Source organism: Petaurus breviceps, unplaced genomic scaffold, assembly GCF_028583685.1.
Source record: "Petaurus breviceps papuanus isolate PSGF00001 unplaced genomic scaffold, PetGlider_PUasm1.0 181, whole genome shotgun sequence".
NCBI lineage: Eukaryota > Metazoa > Chordata > Mammalia > Diprotodontia > Petauridae > Petaurus > Petaurus breviceps.
The window spans coordinates 23305284-23321215 of NW_027185784.1; the positions used below are offsets into that span (position 1 = coordinate 23305284).

At 39.5% G+C, this 15932-nt stretch overlaps 1 protein-coding gene across 4 annotated transcripts in view; it reads left to right on the forward strand.

Annotated features, from left to right (window-relative positions):
• Positions 1 to 15932, forward strand: part of LUC7L2 (LUC7 like 2, pre-mRNA splicing factor) — a 108321-nt gene that overhangs the window by 16718 nt on the left and 75671 nt on the right. Inside the window, exon 1 of one of the 4 annotated variants that reach the window (XM_069087329.1) lies at positions 7513 to 8015. The exons of 2 other annotated variants lie outside the window; for them this stretch is intronic. In XM_069087329.1, the coding sequence (XP_068943430.1) occupies positions 7955 to 8015 (61 nt within the window). In that variant the 5' untranslated portion in view covers positions 7513 to 7954. Of the gene's footprint in view, positions 1 to 7512; positions 8016 to 15932 lie in introns of those variants that run through there. One more of the 4 variants, XM_069087333.1, reaches the window with a different exon arrangement.

A 15932-nucleotide genomic window follows, 5' to 3' on the forward strand; every position in this document is an offset into this window, starting at 1 on the left:
TCCCAAACAGCCTTCTGATTGATAATTCCTAAGGAGTCTTCTATAAGGATGACTTGTTCTAGTTCTCAGAGTAAATCTCTATTATTAAATTAGCTGTCATTCTGCCTTTTTAAAAATTTAATTTATTTGTTTTGTTTTTTGGAGGGGGAAAGGCAGGACAGTTGGGGTTAAGTGACTTGCTCAAGGTCACAGGGCTAGTCCGTGTTAAGTTGCCTGAGGATGGATTTGAACTCAGGTCCTCCTGACTCCAGGGCCAGTGGTCTCTCTATTCACTGTGCCACCTAGCCATCCCCATTCTGCATTTTTAATCACTCTCTTTTGCATTTAGTTAGGAAGGATTAGCTCCCCTGAACCTAATCATTGCTGGGTAAAATGATAAAATTGAGTTTAAATTGGACTACACCTGCAAAGTTAAAATGGGCCATCTGAATCCCTACCAAAGTTCAACTACCTGAAAAAAGCAGAAAGGCTTTTTGTTATAAATGAAACAATGAGAAAGATGTGTCATAGAGAAGCAAATATAAAGGAATGGGTAATTAACAATGCCAAATGTTATGGAAGGTAGCTAAGTGGTACAATGGATAGCTAGCCCTGGAGTTAGGAAGTCAAGTTCAAATACAAGTTCAGACACTACTAATTGTATGACCCTGGACAAGTCATTTTACTATTTTGCGTCAGTTTCCCCATCTGTAAAATGAAAATAATAGTACTTGACTCCCAGTGTTGTTGTGAGGAGCAAAGGAAATACTGTTTGTCAAGTGCTTAGCACAGTGCCTGGCACATAGTAAGCACTAGATAAATCAGGCTATTATTACTATCTGAGAGTAAGAAAAATGAGTTGAGTAAGCAAATTCTATGGGATTTGACAATAGTTTTCTGAAATCTTCAGGAGTACAGTTTCTGCATAATTGTGGTGGCAGAAGCCAGATTGAAAGAAATTAAGAAAATAACAGGGTCAGAACATTTGAGGATTTTAGCAACAAAAAGAGGAACTGGAAAGCATAGAAAAAAAGGTAACTGCCTCTAAGGGAAGGTTGTGTTTGTGGGGTTTTTTTTTTGTTTAAGATGGGGGAAACCTGGGTTTGTTTGAAGGATGGAAGGAAAAGAGTTTGTAGAGAGGCAAAGTGTTACTAGGGTTCTTCAAGAAACTGTTAACTTTGGGAACGAGAACACAGAGATGGTGAAAGATGTGCTCCAGAATATAAATGATAAGGTGTTGAGAGAAGAGAGAAATCTTTTATTTTTGAAGCTGGCCAAAAGAATAAGAAGATAAAATATAGGGAGAAGTAATGCTAGGGTGGAGAAAGTATAGGAGATACCAAAATTGGTTGCATTATAATTAAACTTTGCCTTCAAGAAGCTTACATTCAGTTGTAAAATAAAAGAAGAATGGCATAGTAACCTTAAAATAGAGGTTCTAGGAGGAACTAGCCAATGAGAACCAGAGGCTGCAGGGGATGTTGGTACTTCCAGGGTGCACTTAGAAGTCATAAGATGAGGTAGGAAGGAAGGAAAAGCATGTAATTCAATGTTTAGAAGAGAAGCAAATATTCATTTTGTGGCATGAACTCTGGATTTGATGCCAAAGGACCTGTGTTAAAATCATAGCTCTGCCATGTGGTTTTGACCTTGGGCAGGTCTCTGGGTCTCAGTTTTATATCAGAGATAAAGATCTCTGATACAAAATGTTTGGACCAGTGATCTTTAAAGTTCCTTCCAGCTATAAATCCTGTAAGTACTAAATAGCCATGAGACTACACATTCAAAAAAGAGCCAGCAGTGTGATATGGAAGCTGATCTTTGGTTGCAATAATACTTCTGTATAATGTCCAGAACAAGGGAGGCCTTAGTCACTGCTGTTCTCAGAACAAACTATCTCTAACCATGGCCCAATCCTGTCACCTTGCCCCTGGTCTGGGTCACTTTTGAGTACTCTATTGACAAAGTTTCAACAGCAGCAGAAAATGTAAATGCTCTTAACGCAGGCAAGGATGTATTTTGTTATAGGGACTCTAGTCTTAGGTCTAATGTGCCAGAGTAGTGACTTCACAGCAGAGCTATAATAACACTGGTGGCAAATCCATCTTAAGGGAAAAATCTGAACTTCATCCTTAATTCACTTTGTCCCAACACAAATGGCTCAGCAGCTTCTCTTCTGTACTGCTAAGATTCAGTGGTGGGGTGGTAAACATGTGGTCTTTGTTCAGGTGAAAGAAAGCATGAAAGTGGTGCCTCTTTGGTGCATAGGATAATAAAACCAGCAAGATCACCAGTGCTGACAAAGAACAACTCATAAATTTTTAAAATTTGTTTTAACTACCAAATCACATCTTTTTGGAAAGTGTACTACCCCCCCCTGTAATGGGAATGCAAACTTGGAAGATCTTCCCTGCCCCTAGGCTAAAGTGCACCTGAAGCCTGGGGTGGGAGGCTTGTTTTTCATTAGATACTTCTTGATTGGCCAGTGAGTCAATAAGGTTGTTACATTCTCTAAGCCAGGAGAAGGCTATATAAGCCCTGATGTGTAGCTTTGTTTTGGGGGCTCACTTTGAGAAGTGTTCTGTGATTTGATCTGTACTCTGGGAAGCCGTTGTCCAGGGCCCCCCCGGCTTTGAAAAACCCAGATGTGGAAACCCAGATGTTGACTGGGTATGGATGTAATGGTTGGACAGTTTGGAAATCTGTCTACTTGATCTGTTTCTGTCTTGATAATTCTGCCTGTATACTTTGAAGTTCGGGGTGCTGACCTTTTCTCCTGAACAAGGTAAACGATATATGTCTGACTGATTAAAGTAAGCTTGTTAACCCATTTTGAGTTGCTTTCCTTTAACAAAGCAGATCCAAGAACCTGTATGGGCAGCAAACCCTGAGGACACTTGGGGTGCTTGCCGCTACACCCCCCCCACACATATGCTCTCATTTGCAATTCTTTTTTGAGGTTTATTTCCCTTTTCCTCCAAAAAAGTAAGGCTGGAGTGACGAATTAACTTTATGATTAAAAATAAAAGCCAGATCTTATAGCAATGGGACCAATTCTGGGTACTATATTTTGGGAATTAAATTGATAATCTTGTTCAGAGCAAGGAGATGGTGAGGAGACTTAAAACCATTTAAGGATTATTTTAAGAAACTGGGTAGGTATAGCTGGAAGAAAAGAAGGGTTGGGAGTCAGAGACATAATACTTTATTTGAAATGCTGCAAAGGGAAGAGTGGATTAGACTCATTTTGTTTGGTCTGAGAAGCCAGAAGACCAATGTGTGGAAATCAGAGAAAGATTTTGATTCACTATAAAGACTTTTCAACAATTATAACTGTTCAAAAATGGAATGGGTCGCCTCATAAGGTAATGAACTTTTCATTATAAGGAGAGACTAATGACTTGTTGGGAATGTTACAGAAGGGATTCCTGCTTCAAGTCTGGACTAAACTAGATGACCTTTCAAGTGCCTTCCAATTCTTAAGTTCTATAATTCTTTTGTTCTCTCTACTGATTGAGTGCAATGAGAGGGTATATAAGATTCAAAAATTCTACCTTCTCAGAGCTTTTGCCCTTTTTAAAGAGAAAAATACCCCAATGTATAAACTAGACAACTACAACAATTAGAATACAAGACAGAAAATAAATGAACATAATATTAATACCATTCATATTTTACAGTTTTCAAAGTTCTTTTATATACAATATTTCATTTGATCTTTAAATCAATTCTGTGAGGCAGATAGTAGAGATATTACCTTCATTTGACAAATGAAGAAAGGGAATTACAGATATTGTGGACTACCCAAGTTCATACAGTTAACAAGTGGAAAGCCAAGACACAACTCTCTGTCTCCATACATTGTTTTGCACTTGTAGTGCTTGCTGAATTTATTTATTATGATTTATTTACAATGATTATCTGCTAATTGAACTCTGACTCCTAGTATAGTACGTACTTTACGACCTCACACTACTATTTTAATCAAATGCTAAATTGTATGATATAAACCATGAGTATCACAAGAAAGGGAAGGAAATACTCTCAAAAATACCACAATAGTATAAAGCACTCTTATCAGTATAGTGAAAACCGAAATGACATATATGACATGGTTCTTGACTTTAAGGGGCTTACTGTTGACTTGGAGAGATAAAAGAGGTATACACAATAAAACTGTAACAATATAAGGTAGTATATAACTACATTATAGCAGACATTGTTGGGTTTTGTTTATCTTTAAGGGGATAGTCTCCTGGGTAAATACTAAGTTACTTAAGATTTTTTACTAATCCTTAATTTCCACACTAAGGCACATGGGTTTAGAGAGGAAGCAGCAAGACAGGGGAGTTCTCTAACACTCACTCACTCCTCCTAAATTTTAAACTTGCTGTGATGGTTTGGGTTATGGAAACCAGAAGAGGTGTGGCTGGAAGCAGAGGGAGTGGAAAGAGGAATTGAAGCAAAAGTTCTCACATCATCTTCAAAACTGAAATATTCTCATCCACTCCATGATTCTCAGCTTGAATAATCAATTTGCCAGTGCCCAACTCAAATATTATTAATACAAAAATCTGTAAATAGCATAATGCACAAATCTTAACATTACTAAATTTTTTTTCTTGTAACATCTCTTTAAATGTTTCATATGGATTAGTGTGGCTGGTTGAGCATGAGAAATTTTTTTAAAAGGGCACATATTTAACATGTTTTGCATAGGGTGTAGCATATCACACCAGTATACTTAATATGATTTCACACAGGCACTTAATAAATGTCTGATAATGATGAATAACAGACACCTGCAGTATTGGGCTGATCTGAAAATTACTTTTTTCAGTTAAAAAAAAGGTGAACTTGATGTTTAACAGTTTCTGTTCTTAGAGAAGGCCTGTGTACTTGCTTCTGCCATTTCTGGGTAAAGGTGGATATAAAATCATTCCTTTTCCACAAAACCCACCCCTCTTCCAGACTCCCCAAATTGTACTATATATTTCATACTTCCACTCATCCACATCTGCAATTCATGAGTGATCTTGTTGACTCTACAACACTTCTCACATTCATCCCTTTTTCTTCATTCATAGGACCCCCCCCACCCACTGTGGCATTTATAAAGTATGCCACATACTTTATGATGGGAAAAGGCAAATGTATCATTATGGTTGTGCCAAATCATTCAGAAAAAGTAATGATTCAAACTGAGGACTACTTGACTTTTTTTTTTTTTTAAAGCAATCGGGGTTAAGTAACTTGCTCCCGGTTACACGGCCAGGTGTTTCTGGGTGGGTGCTAAGTCTCTGAGCCCGGGATTCGATGTCCAGGCCGCCTCCGACTACTTGACTTTCAAAGTTTATGTAAGTTTCCTCCCCTCTCCCCTTTCATGTTTTCTTTCACATTTCTCCTTTCCCTGTCTCAGGACTACTCATTCCCTTTCACCATAGCACTCTTCTTCAAAAGACTTCACTTGTCCCTTTCTTCAAGGGTCAAACTTTCCACCTTCACTTTTCCCTACTATCAGGAGACTTGTCTAGTCAGGCGGGTCTACTACTTAATGTAATGAATCCACAGGTGATATGTACATTCCTCTTTCTAGGGTATTCCGTCTTCTGGAATTCTCTGCCCTCTCCTAATACAAGTTATCCTTTTAAGTCTAGCTCAAGGACCATCTCTCCCATTAAACATTTTCCTAGTACAATTATCAGCCACCAGTGATAATCGGCCTGAGTTTTTAATTACACTTATAGGCACCAGCAAACCATACCTCATAATAGCTAACATTTATATAGTAAAGTGATTTACAAATATTTCATGTTATCCACACAACCACCTGGGGAAGCAGTTGCTATTATTATCCTAATTTTACAGGAGAGGAAAATTAGGATAATAATTGTCACATGGGTAGTATTAGAGGCTGCATCTGAACTCAAGGTCTTCCTGACTGGAGATCCAGAGCTCCATCCAGCTAGCACATCTAGCTGCATCGGATAACCGGTATTGTTCTTACTGTTCCAATTAAATGTAACAAACATTTAAGTGTCTGCTATGTGCACAGTCCTGTGCTAGGCACAGAAACATAAAGACATTGGAAAAACATCCTTTTTCTCAAGTAACTTCTACTGACTTCATGTATGTGAATCTTGCCTAAATTTATAAACTCATTAATGATTTTTTTTTCTATACTCCACAGCTCTGGGACCTAGGTGTTTAATTATCAACAGAATAATGTCGATAACAACAATAAGTTAGATCGAACTGAGCACAGGAGAACAGCCAGCAGCTGGGTCACAGTTGCAAAGGGAGCAGAGAATGGAGCTATTGTGTAGCATATTGGATCAAAAACTAGCCACACTTTCCAAGTCTGACTTGGAGAACAACAAAAGTGACGAAGATAAAAAGAGCAGTGATGATTAAAAAAAAAGAAAAATTTGATTTTAAGACTTTTTTTGTATTTATTTTCAATGTATATACTTGAATATACATATTCAACATGTCTATATTTTAGTTCGACCTATATTTCAACCAATACAAAATACAATGCAAAAGTTTACCATTTTTAGATGTCATTCATCCCTTTCTATTCCAGCTATTTTCACTATTTCTTACAACTCTCCGTATCCCTTCCGCTACATTTGAGTTAACCTATAGCACTTTCCAGTAGATCGGGTGTTAACTGGTTACATTGATATCCATGAATGCTCACTGGGAGCAGGAACTGGTTTGCTTTTGTTGGGCTCTCTCCGGGACCCCATCTCAGCACAATGCCAGCCACATGGCAGGACCTACTTAATAAATGCTAGTGGGCCTAAATGACTGCCTTTACAATATGCAAAGCCCCTCTTCTGGAGGGCTCGCGCCGCCTGTCTACGGTCACCTCGAACCCCCACCAGAAGCCCAGTCTTCTGGCGCACCACCCGGCTGGCGCCCCCCCACCCCCCCACCCCCCCACGCCAGGCCTGCCTGAACCTCAACTACAGGAGGGTCCAAATGACTCCTACCCACGGCGCAGCTGGTTGCCTTCGGCGGGCGAGGGGGAGCGCTGCAGACCCCTCAGCCTCGGCCTGAGTAAAGGAAAACCCCGCTGCCTCCGGATGCGACGGTGGCTGGGACATCAGGGAGGAGTCTGGGGGAAGCTCTCAACATCCCGGTGCCGGCTAGTACCGGGAAGGAGTGAAGCTGCATTACGCCAGAAGCATGTCCTAAACCAAAGCCAAGCCGTCGGGCCTTTCTTTACTTACTTGCCACTCGGGCTAAGCCCCGAGAAGCACTATTATATTAAGAAAAGGGCTGACTGACAGCGCCTGCCAGAGCCCACGGCCAGAAATCTACAGAGTCCTACAGAGCAGGGTAACATACGAGCCCTAAGGCCAGTTCCTGCCCAAGTCATCGAAATCAAGAAGCCTCGCGAGAGCTCCGGAAGGGAAAGCCACGAGCACGAGCCCAGGAGCCGTTAGGGTGGAACACCTCCCCGGCGGGGGCGGGCGGAGTTACTGCGGTTGAACGCCAGTTGGTGGAGTCCCCGCGGGAAACCAGTGAGCGCGAGGAGCGTGCGCGCTCATGTAGTCGGCGACGGTGGCGGCGAGCGGCGGCGTCAGCTCCGGGGAGGGGGGGAGGATTGACGGCTTTTGTAGGGTGGCGGCAGCGGCGGTGGCGCTTTCCCGTTTGGCCCGTATCGTTTCTATAGCGGGAGCTGGACTGAGTGTGACAGAACGAGGGTCGGGAGAGGGAGTCGCTGCCTTCTCCAGTATATCGAACTGAGGAGAAGCCGCCGCCCGGACTCTTTTCCTTTACCCCTGTCCCCCGCCCCCTCACCACCGGCCCGGACGAAGCGGCTGCGGCGGCTACATCATCTCACCTCACCCTACCCTCTCCCCTCCCCCACACCCAGCCCTGAGAGCCCCGGCTTATTCCCCAATTCTTCCCTCACCCCACCCGATAGCTCGCTCACTACGCCGCCGCTGCTACCGCCGCCGCCATGTCGGCGCAGGCCCAGATGCGTGCTATGCTGGACCAGCTGATGGGCACTTCTCGGGACGGTAAGCCACAGCCAGAGCCCCGGGGATGGGGGTAAGGGCCCGGGACGGAGGTGGGAAGTGCGTGGAGGAGGGGGAGGGGAGAGGATAGCGAGTGAGCGGTATCTCGCCCTCGAGCTGCCTAGTGTGCTACTTGGCGGAAGGGGAGCCGGAGATTGGTAGCACGAGGTCCCCCGCTCTCCCTTTCCCACCAATCTGGGACTGGTGGGCGGGCCTGAGGGCGGTGATTCCGACGATTGGCGGGAGCGGTTACCAATGGGGCAAGGCGGGGTCGGGCCCGGCAGGTAGAAAGATGAGCTCGGGCATTTTTGTTGATTTACACTAGATGAGGAACTTGAGAGTTTTTCAGGCTTAACCCAAGAGACCTTTGCTTTGCCGCCGAAGGCAGAGCCCACTAGCTGCCTCCTTCGCACAGGTTCTGGCCCCTGTGCTGAAAAACTAGTTCCACAAGAGGGAATTTGGAAATTCTTCACCGCCTCCCTCCTGGATACTGACAGGGAGAGAAACTCCATTCCTCCCTAGTCCCAAGGAAAGCGACTCTTTCCTTAGATGTAGGGCGAAACCCCTAATCAGAGCTCTGGCCAGGCACTTCTCTACCCAACATGGACAAGATCAATTTTTGGAGAAAATCTGACCCAAACCATGGTTTCGTGAAGTGGGTGGGTTTGGTCCCATTTTGTGACAGATTATCGAGATCAATTTTTCAAAGGGACCTCCATTTTGTTGACGGACCAATTACTGACAAAAGTAGCCGCACAACTTTATCCAGTTGATGTTAACATATTTTGCACATGCCCCAAATTGAAGCAATTTGAAAATTTGGTGCCAAAGTGACAAAACTCGGTGGGAGGGGGGAGGAGGTGACTTTTAGTTAGAAAAACATTTGTACAAAGACCAACTAATGCTGAAACCTATTTTATGAAATGAATTTATAACCGAAAAGATGATGTACGGCAGTTTGTTCGAATGTTATCATTTATTAGTGACGTGTGCTGTATTCGCATTCAACTTCTTTAATCAAATCCAAGTGAAAGTAAGTTGTAAGTATAGTGTGTGATCTTACCCTACTTCGTTTTCGTTTCTCAATACCAAAACAAAGTTTCATTAGATAATTAAATTATTTGATTTGAAATTAAGTAATGCTATGTCTTTAAATTCTCTACAGCAAAACACCTTGGGTTAGATAAAAAGCTATTTTTTATGACAGTTCTATAGGATAGCCATTCCTTTCATTTAGTAATATTTTAAAAGAACACTGCCCAATTTTGCAAGCTCATTGTTCCTTTTTTTTAATCACAAAATCCATAGCTTTTCAAATTATATTTAAATGAAGACATTAAAAGACTTATAGGCCTTACATAAGGCAGCATTTTATCAGATTGTTTACGGAGGAGTGTGCCATGGAGGGGAGGAATTGGAGAAGGAAGTGAATTTTATTTGTGTTATATACTAAGTTTTTTTCATTGTCAAGTTTTTGTATGTGAAAAAAGTTCAAGATGCTTTTTTTAGTTGCTAGGTGGTAATTTTCACCTTGTTGATAGTTTATGGAAATAGAGGAATACTGTTTTTTAACTGTTGCTTTTCAGTTGAAAGAGATAGCAGAAAGGGTCTTACTTTTTTAAACATTCTTATTTTAAAGTAAATTTATAACAGAAGTAATATTCAGTAGTCCCATTACAGAAATAACTGAAGTCTTTAAAGTTCACTTAAGCACAGCAAATCTTAATCAGAATTTAGTTTAGCAAACATTCATTAAGCATTTGCTGTGTACAAGGTATTGCATTTTTGGATCCCTTACGTGGTTATAATTTCCCTACTGTGCATTCCTAAATTAAGGAGAATAGGAGGAACAAAGTCACTGCCTCAGTCTTACAAAAGTTACTGTGACAAGCCCAACACATATATAGATATGTTAAACCTAAAAAACCAACACAAACCCTTCGTCCCCAAGTTTAACACAACTAATTTAATATGACTGTGGTTTGTTCTGTAGAAATGTAGCTGCCTACTTCAGTCTGTATATGTTTACTTGTTCGCTTTACTTTTTTTTTTTTTTGGCCCTATATTTGTAGATTTTGACTTTGTACATATCTTTAAAAATCTGGTATGCAGGCCATAGACAGTAACCTACACCTTTCAGAAAAGTAAAGTTTTGTTTTCTTGTTGAAGGGTTTTTCTTTTGTTTATGCAAATTTTGGATTAAAACAGCAATTCTTCCTTTCCTCATTATCCTTTGTATGGAGATTTTTATGTTTTGATAGTTGCATGATTCAGGCTTTAATTGTTCTTTTGTATCTGTTCACCTGAAGTTATACCAGCTAAATTCCTGAAAAACGTCATGTAACTTGAAACCACGAATCAGGAGGCTTTAAGTTTATGAACTTAATTGGTAGTGGGGCAAGCAAATGTAACCTACACTGAACATTATTGGGACCCTGGGAGGCAGGGTGGAGGGAAACATAAGTATCAAAGGGAAGTGCAAAACAAGAACAAAAGTACAAAAGGGAACAGAACAGGACAGAAGAACGGGACACCGAAGGTGAGGTGTGCTCCCTTTACATAGAAACTAGCCATGCGGTACTTTGTACCTTGGGGAAAGGGGGCCCAAGATGAAGGAGAACTCTTACCAAATTGTTCTACCATAGTGAACCAGTCTCCTAATAAGGTCGGGATACTAGGAGCCCAAATTGAGTTATGGGCATTGTAAAGTGAACTTTGTTTCCTTCCATAAACTACCAGTTTAATTTGGGAGATTAGTTAACTAGCCCCTTTAAAGCACACACCCACACACTATCTTATTCTTAATCCAGAGAGGTCTAGGAAAGATGAATGAATAACATTGGTTGTTTATACTGAAATGTCCTGTGGAGGGGTTTGCCAAGAGGTCTGTGCCTAGCTTTCACTAACCTTATAAAAATTAAGTAAATCTTGTTTGGAAGAGACCAGGTTGTTCTTAGTGCACCTCACTGAAGGTTCTAATTCTCTTGATGATTCTTTTTGTAACCTTTGTAAGCATTGAAACCTACCATAACTGAAAGTTAGCATCTTGTGACAATGATGCAATATTCACAACATCCCCGGTGGTTATGAATATGCTGGTGTAGTTGTGAATCACAAAATGTAACAGGCTCTCCACATGGAGGATAGAACCAAAACCTTTATTCAAATACCAGAAAACCAAGTCCCAGAACCAGAAAGCCAAAGTCATTACGGTAACCACAAAGTTGGTACATATGGTTAATGTAGTGAACACCCACATTCCCAAGCCTTCACAACAGAACAGGTTTCCTCAAGCAGGGATCCTCTTATCTCACTCACAGCAGTTCCTCAGCCTGGTTCTAGGAAGCTCTCAGCAGAAGTTCCCAGAAGAAAAGTCTCAGCAGAAGCTCCTATCTCAAAATCAAAATCACTTTCTCCCATACTCAAAATCAGAATCACTTTCTCCAGCTTCCTCAGGGCTTACTCCAAGAAGTTCTGACTATCCAGCTTGTGCTCTTCCTTATATATATATATGGTATTAGCTCCTCTCTGTTCTACTCCTTCCTGTTACATCAACAATAGGGGTTCATACCTTCTGTTTCTTTAACAGAGGCTTGATATAATTAACTTGAAACTAAGTGCTAAGTACCTGTTTACTTGCCAGTCGAGGGCATGGTAGATCATTAAATCCTATTAACATTACAGCATCTAATTACCAAAAGTTTATTTTTATTTAAACACTCTCTTCCTTTTTAATGGGAAATCTTTCCAGATTACTTGTACACTTTCCTGTCTTTGTAATAATGCAATCCTTTTATCATTCGGGAACATCATTATTGCTGTGTATATAGATAGATGTGCTATAGATAGAAATGTAGGTGGTAGGTCTTCTGGTAAAATAAAATGTTGATAATTTGACCTTGTTTTTAGTTACTTGCATAATTTTCAAAAATGTGTAGTTTCATAGTGTCCATTTTCGTTTGTTTGCTTTTTGGAGGGGAGAAGGCAGGGTAATTAGGGTTAAGTGACTTGCCCAAGGTCACATGGCTACTAAGTATTAAGTGTCTAAGGCCACATTTGAACTCAGGTCCTCCTGACTCCAGGGCCAGTGCTCTGTTCACTGCACCATCTAGCTGCCCCTATAATGTCCATTTTTGTATAACATGGCTGCATTTATACAAATTCACTTACTACATTTTAGACAAAGGCCACCTTAAAAATGATCCTTTTCATTATCAGTCACTAACTTGTTAGGATTCAGAACATGATCTGTTAGATTTTTTTTTTTTAATCACTAACACAATTACCTGTGTTAGCATCTTTTATCAGTTTCAACCTTCTCTTATGTCTTACTTGGATCAGGGATTTGGCCTGGTTTCTTTAAGGGTGTTTCACTAATAGACGTACATTTTTAAAAATTAGAAGACATTTCCATAAACATGGCCTTAGACCATAACTTTTTTCTAACCTCTTCTTTAATGTCTTAACATTTAACATTTAGAATTCCAGGCATATGCCATATTTCTGATGTTATGAATTTGAAATCACTATATAATCTGTATTATGATCAACTTTCTCATAAAACTGTTGACTAATAATCTTTCATATTCCAAATGACACCCTGGTCCTTATGTTGAATTAATGAACAGAAGAAAAAATTCTTTTTTAATACCAAAAGATGATTGAGCCCATTAGAAGGCATTTCTTTGTCTACCCCTTCACTAGTTTGCATAGTATAAACAGTGGACAAATGTGCAGTGAATTTTTTTTAGCTCCAAGGAGCATCGATATTTATTCTAATTAGTAATAGTCTTCTAGGAATTATAATGCTCTGTGGCATAAAGTGATAGCAGACAGTAAACATGGGCTAGGGAGGGGTAGGCAAGTTAGGAGGAATAGACATATCAAAACAACTCATGGGTCAATAGCATTGAAGGATTAAGTGAATAGAAGAGTTTTGAAATATAGTAGAAGATTCACAGCTTAGCATGTCAACAAACATGAACAGAGCAAGAAAAAAATACAGCAGTTGGCTGGAGCCACACCAGTGGTTCCAGGAATTGGGGGAACAGAAGTGAGCCTTAGAGTGATGTACTGAACCAGAGAAAATCCTTAAAATTTCAGGGATTTTATGTAGTTCTTGTAGAGTCAGGGACAAATACCAACATGGTTAACTCAGGCTGAGTGGTTAGAAGTACCCAACTGGAGTGGGGGCAGAGTTTATGACTATTGTTGACTGGAACCTGTAAAACTAACACAGGCAAGATTGAGTCATTCTATTTGTAGTCTACTTAAACCTGGGAACAAATGGAATATTATTCTTCTCTAAGGAAAGACAGATATGAAGAATTCAGAGAAACAATGGGAAGAATTGCATGAACTGTTGCAAAATGGGAAATAAAAAGCACAGGCCCAGAGGACCATTGTTCGGTTCAGGCCTCAGACACTTAATATCCACACAAAAAAACTAGCCGTGTAACCTTGGGCAAGTTACTTAACCCTAATTGCCCTCTAAAAGTAAAAAAAAAAAAGGGGGGGGGGATAAAAACCATACACAATGATTACAACAGTGTAAGTGAAGAGAATGCTAAAAGGCAATAAAATTTAGGTCAAATACAACAATGTTGTTTGCAAATTATTCAGATTAAAATATCCTTTCCCAAAATGGGAAAGGAACGTGAATAATTGTCCATTGAAATAACTGGCAGGTTAATTTTTTAATGGGGAATAAATACTTTGGGGACACTTGATTTAACAATACCTGGTAGGGTTAAATTTTATACACATTAGATTTTTTTTATCCGTAGCATAAAACTGTACAAAAATGAGTTCTCTGTAAAACATATAAAACACACAGAACTTCATTTGCTGTTTTTATGTTTCATTTGGAAAAAACAAGCTTTACTAGACTGACCTAGACTATTTAGGAGTATCTAGGAGTAAGGAGGTAGAAGAAAGTCAATCGCCTTGACACACTTCCTCACTCCCCTCCCTCTTCAAAAGATGGAAATACCAAAGAGAATAAATATGACTAAAACCACACAGGAAAATAACTAACGGATAAAGCAGAGTGCCAATTATAGTAAAGTAAAACATTTTGTGGAGCACTTGAATCAGCAAACATTTAAAGTAATAGAGATGGAATAAGAAACCATATAACATATCCCCAAATGCTTTCTCAAATGGACGAATATTTTTAGAAATGAGTAAGAATGGGTACTAGCAAGAAAATCACAAGACTAAATAAAACAGGAAAAAAATTGATCAAGAAACATTTATGTAGCCCTTGCTGGGTCCCAGGGATAATACTAATTAAAGGGGATACACACCCTCTCTCCTCCAACCCCCCCCAAAAAAGAAGAAATAGTACTTTAAAGGACTTTATATTGTGGGGAAACAACATGTACATTCTTAAATTTATGCAAAATAAATACAAGGTAGTTGAGATAGTTAAGGAAGGCACCAGCCGTTAGGGATATCAGGAAAGGCTTTCTGTAGAAGATGGTGCTATGAGCTTCATCTTTTTTTATTATTAAGGACTCAATCATCAACAAACACAAATTTTTCAAAAGCAAAGAAGAATAGAGAAGAGGATTATAGGAAAAGTTAGGCAGTTAAAAAAATATAAAGCTTAATGAGGTCATAACTTTACTTTGTGTTCCCTTCTGGGCATTTAAAAAATGTCTCTTACTCATCCCACCGCCTCAGCCCTCCATTTTAAATCAAGCAAAAGAAATCAACACATTGACCATCTCAGGGAAATCGTGTCAGATTCTATACCTCTAGTCCCTAGAAATGGGAGTTATGTTTCAGCCATTGGGCTTTTATAGTCATGATTGGTTACTGCTTTAGACTTTCAGTGTTGTTTCCCTTAACATTATTGTGTAAATTATTTTCTTGGTTCTCTTTTCACTCATATATCATCAGTTCGTCTGGTCTCCATATTTGAATCCATTTTCGTTATTTCTCATGGTATAAAACCATTACATTTATATACCACAGTTTGTTTGGCTGTTCTCCAATTAATAGGCACCTGTTTTGTTTCTAGTTCTTTGCTACAACAAAAAGTGCTGCTATAAATATTCTTGTACATATAAGTCCTTTCCCTCAGTCCTTATCCTCATTGGGGGTGTCTGTTAGTATTTTGACAGGTCAAAGGGCATATAGTTTTTAGGGTATAGTTTCTAAAATACAGTTACTAGTTGTTTTCCAAAATGATTGAACCAGTTCGAAGCTCCTTCAGTAGTTTGCCCGTGTCCCATGACCCTGCAAAGAGTTTGTTTTCCTCTTTTGGTGTCTGCCATTTTGATGCTTACAAGGTGAAACCTCAAGAATTGTTTAAATTTCCACTTCTGTTATTATTAATGAGTTGCAGCATTATTTTTTTTTCAATGAGAACTATCTGCTCATATGCATTTATTCATTTACCTCATGGGGAATTGAACTGTTTCTTGAATGAGGGTCTCTATGAAGTGAAGGAACTTCATTCTAGGCCTGAGGAGTAGCCAGTGGAAAGCTATGGAAATGAGAGATAAAATAAAAGATTGCAGGAAAATATGAAACTAGAATTAAGATGTTTAATTTAGGAGGAAATAATGAATAAAGGGACTAATATGGAAGAAATCATTAAAAAAAGAAATCATAGAAGCAGCCAAAGCTGACCTAGTGAAAGAAAACAAAAACAAAAAGCCCCTAAAACCATTTGTCAGAAAGTACAGATAACTTAGTTAACTGATTTTGCTCAAAAAATATTTTGACTTCTCATTTAGCATTGAGCCAAATAATATTTTTGGTAGAAAAAACTGTTAGTTATTTTGTTATGTTGAGTAGTGTTAAGTGGTCTTAATAGCCCCCCTCCCCCAATCTGGAAATAATTTAATTTCTTGTCCTTTGATGTCATAATAAGATTGAAATAATATTACACAGAATTGCTTTTCTCTT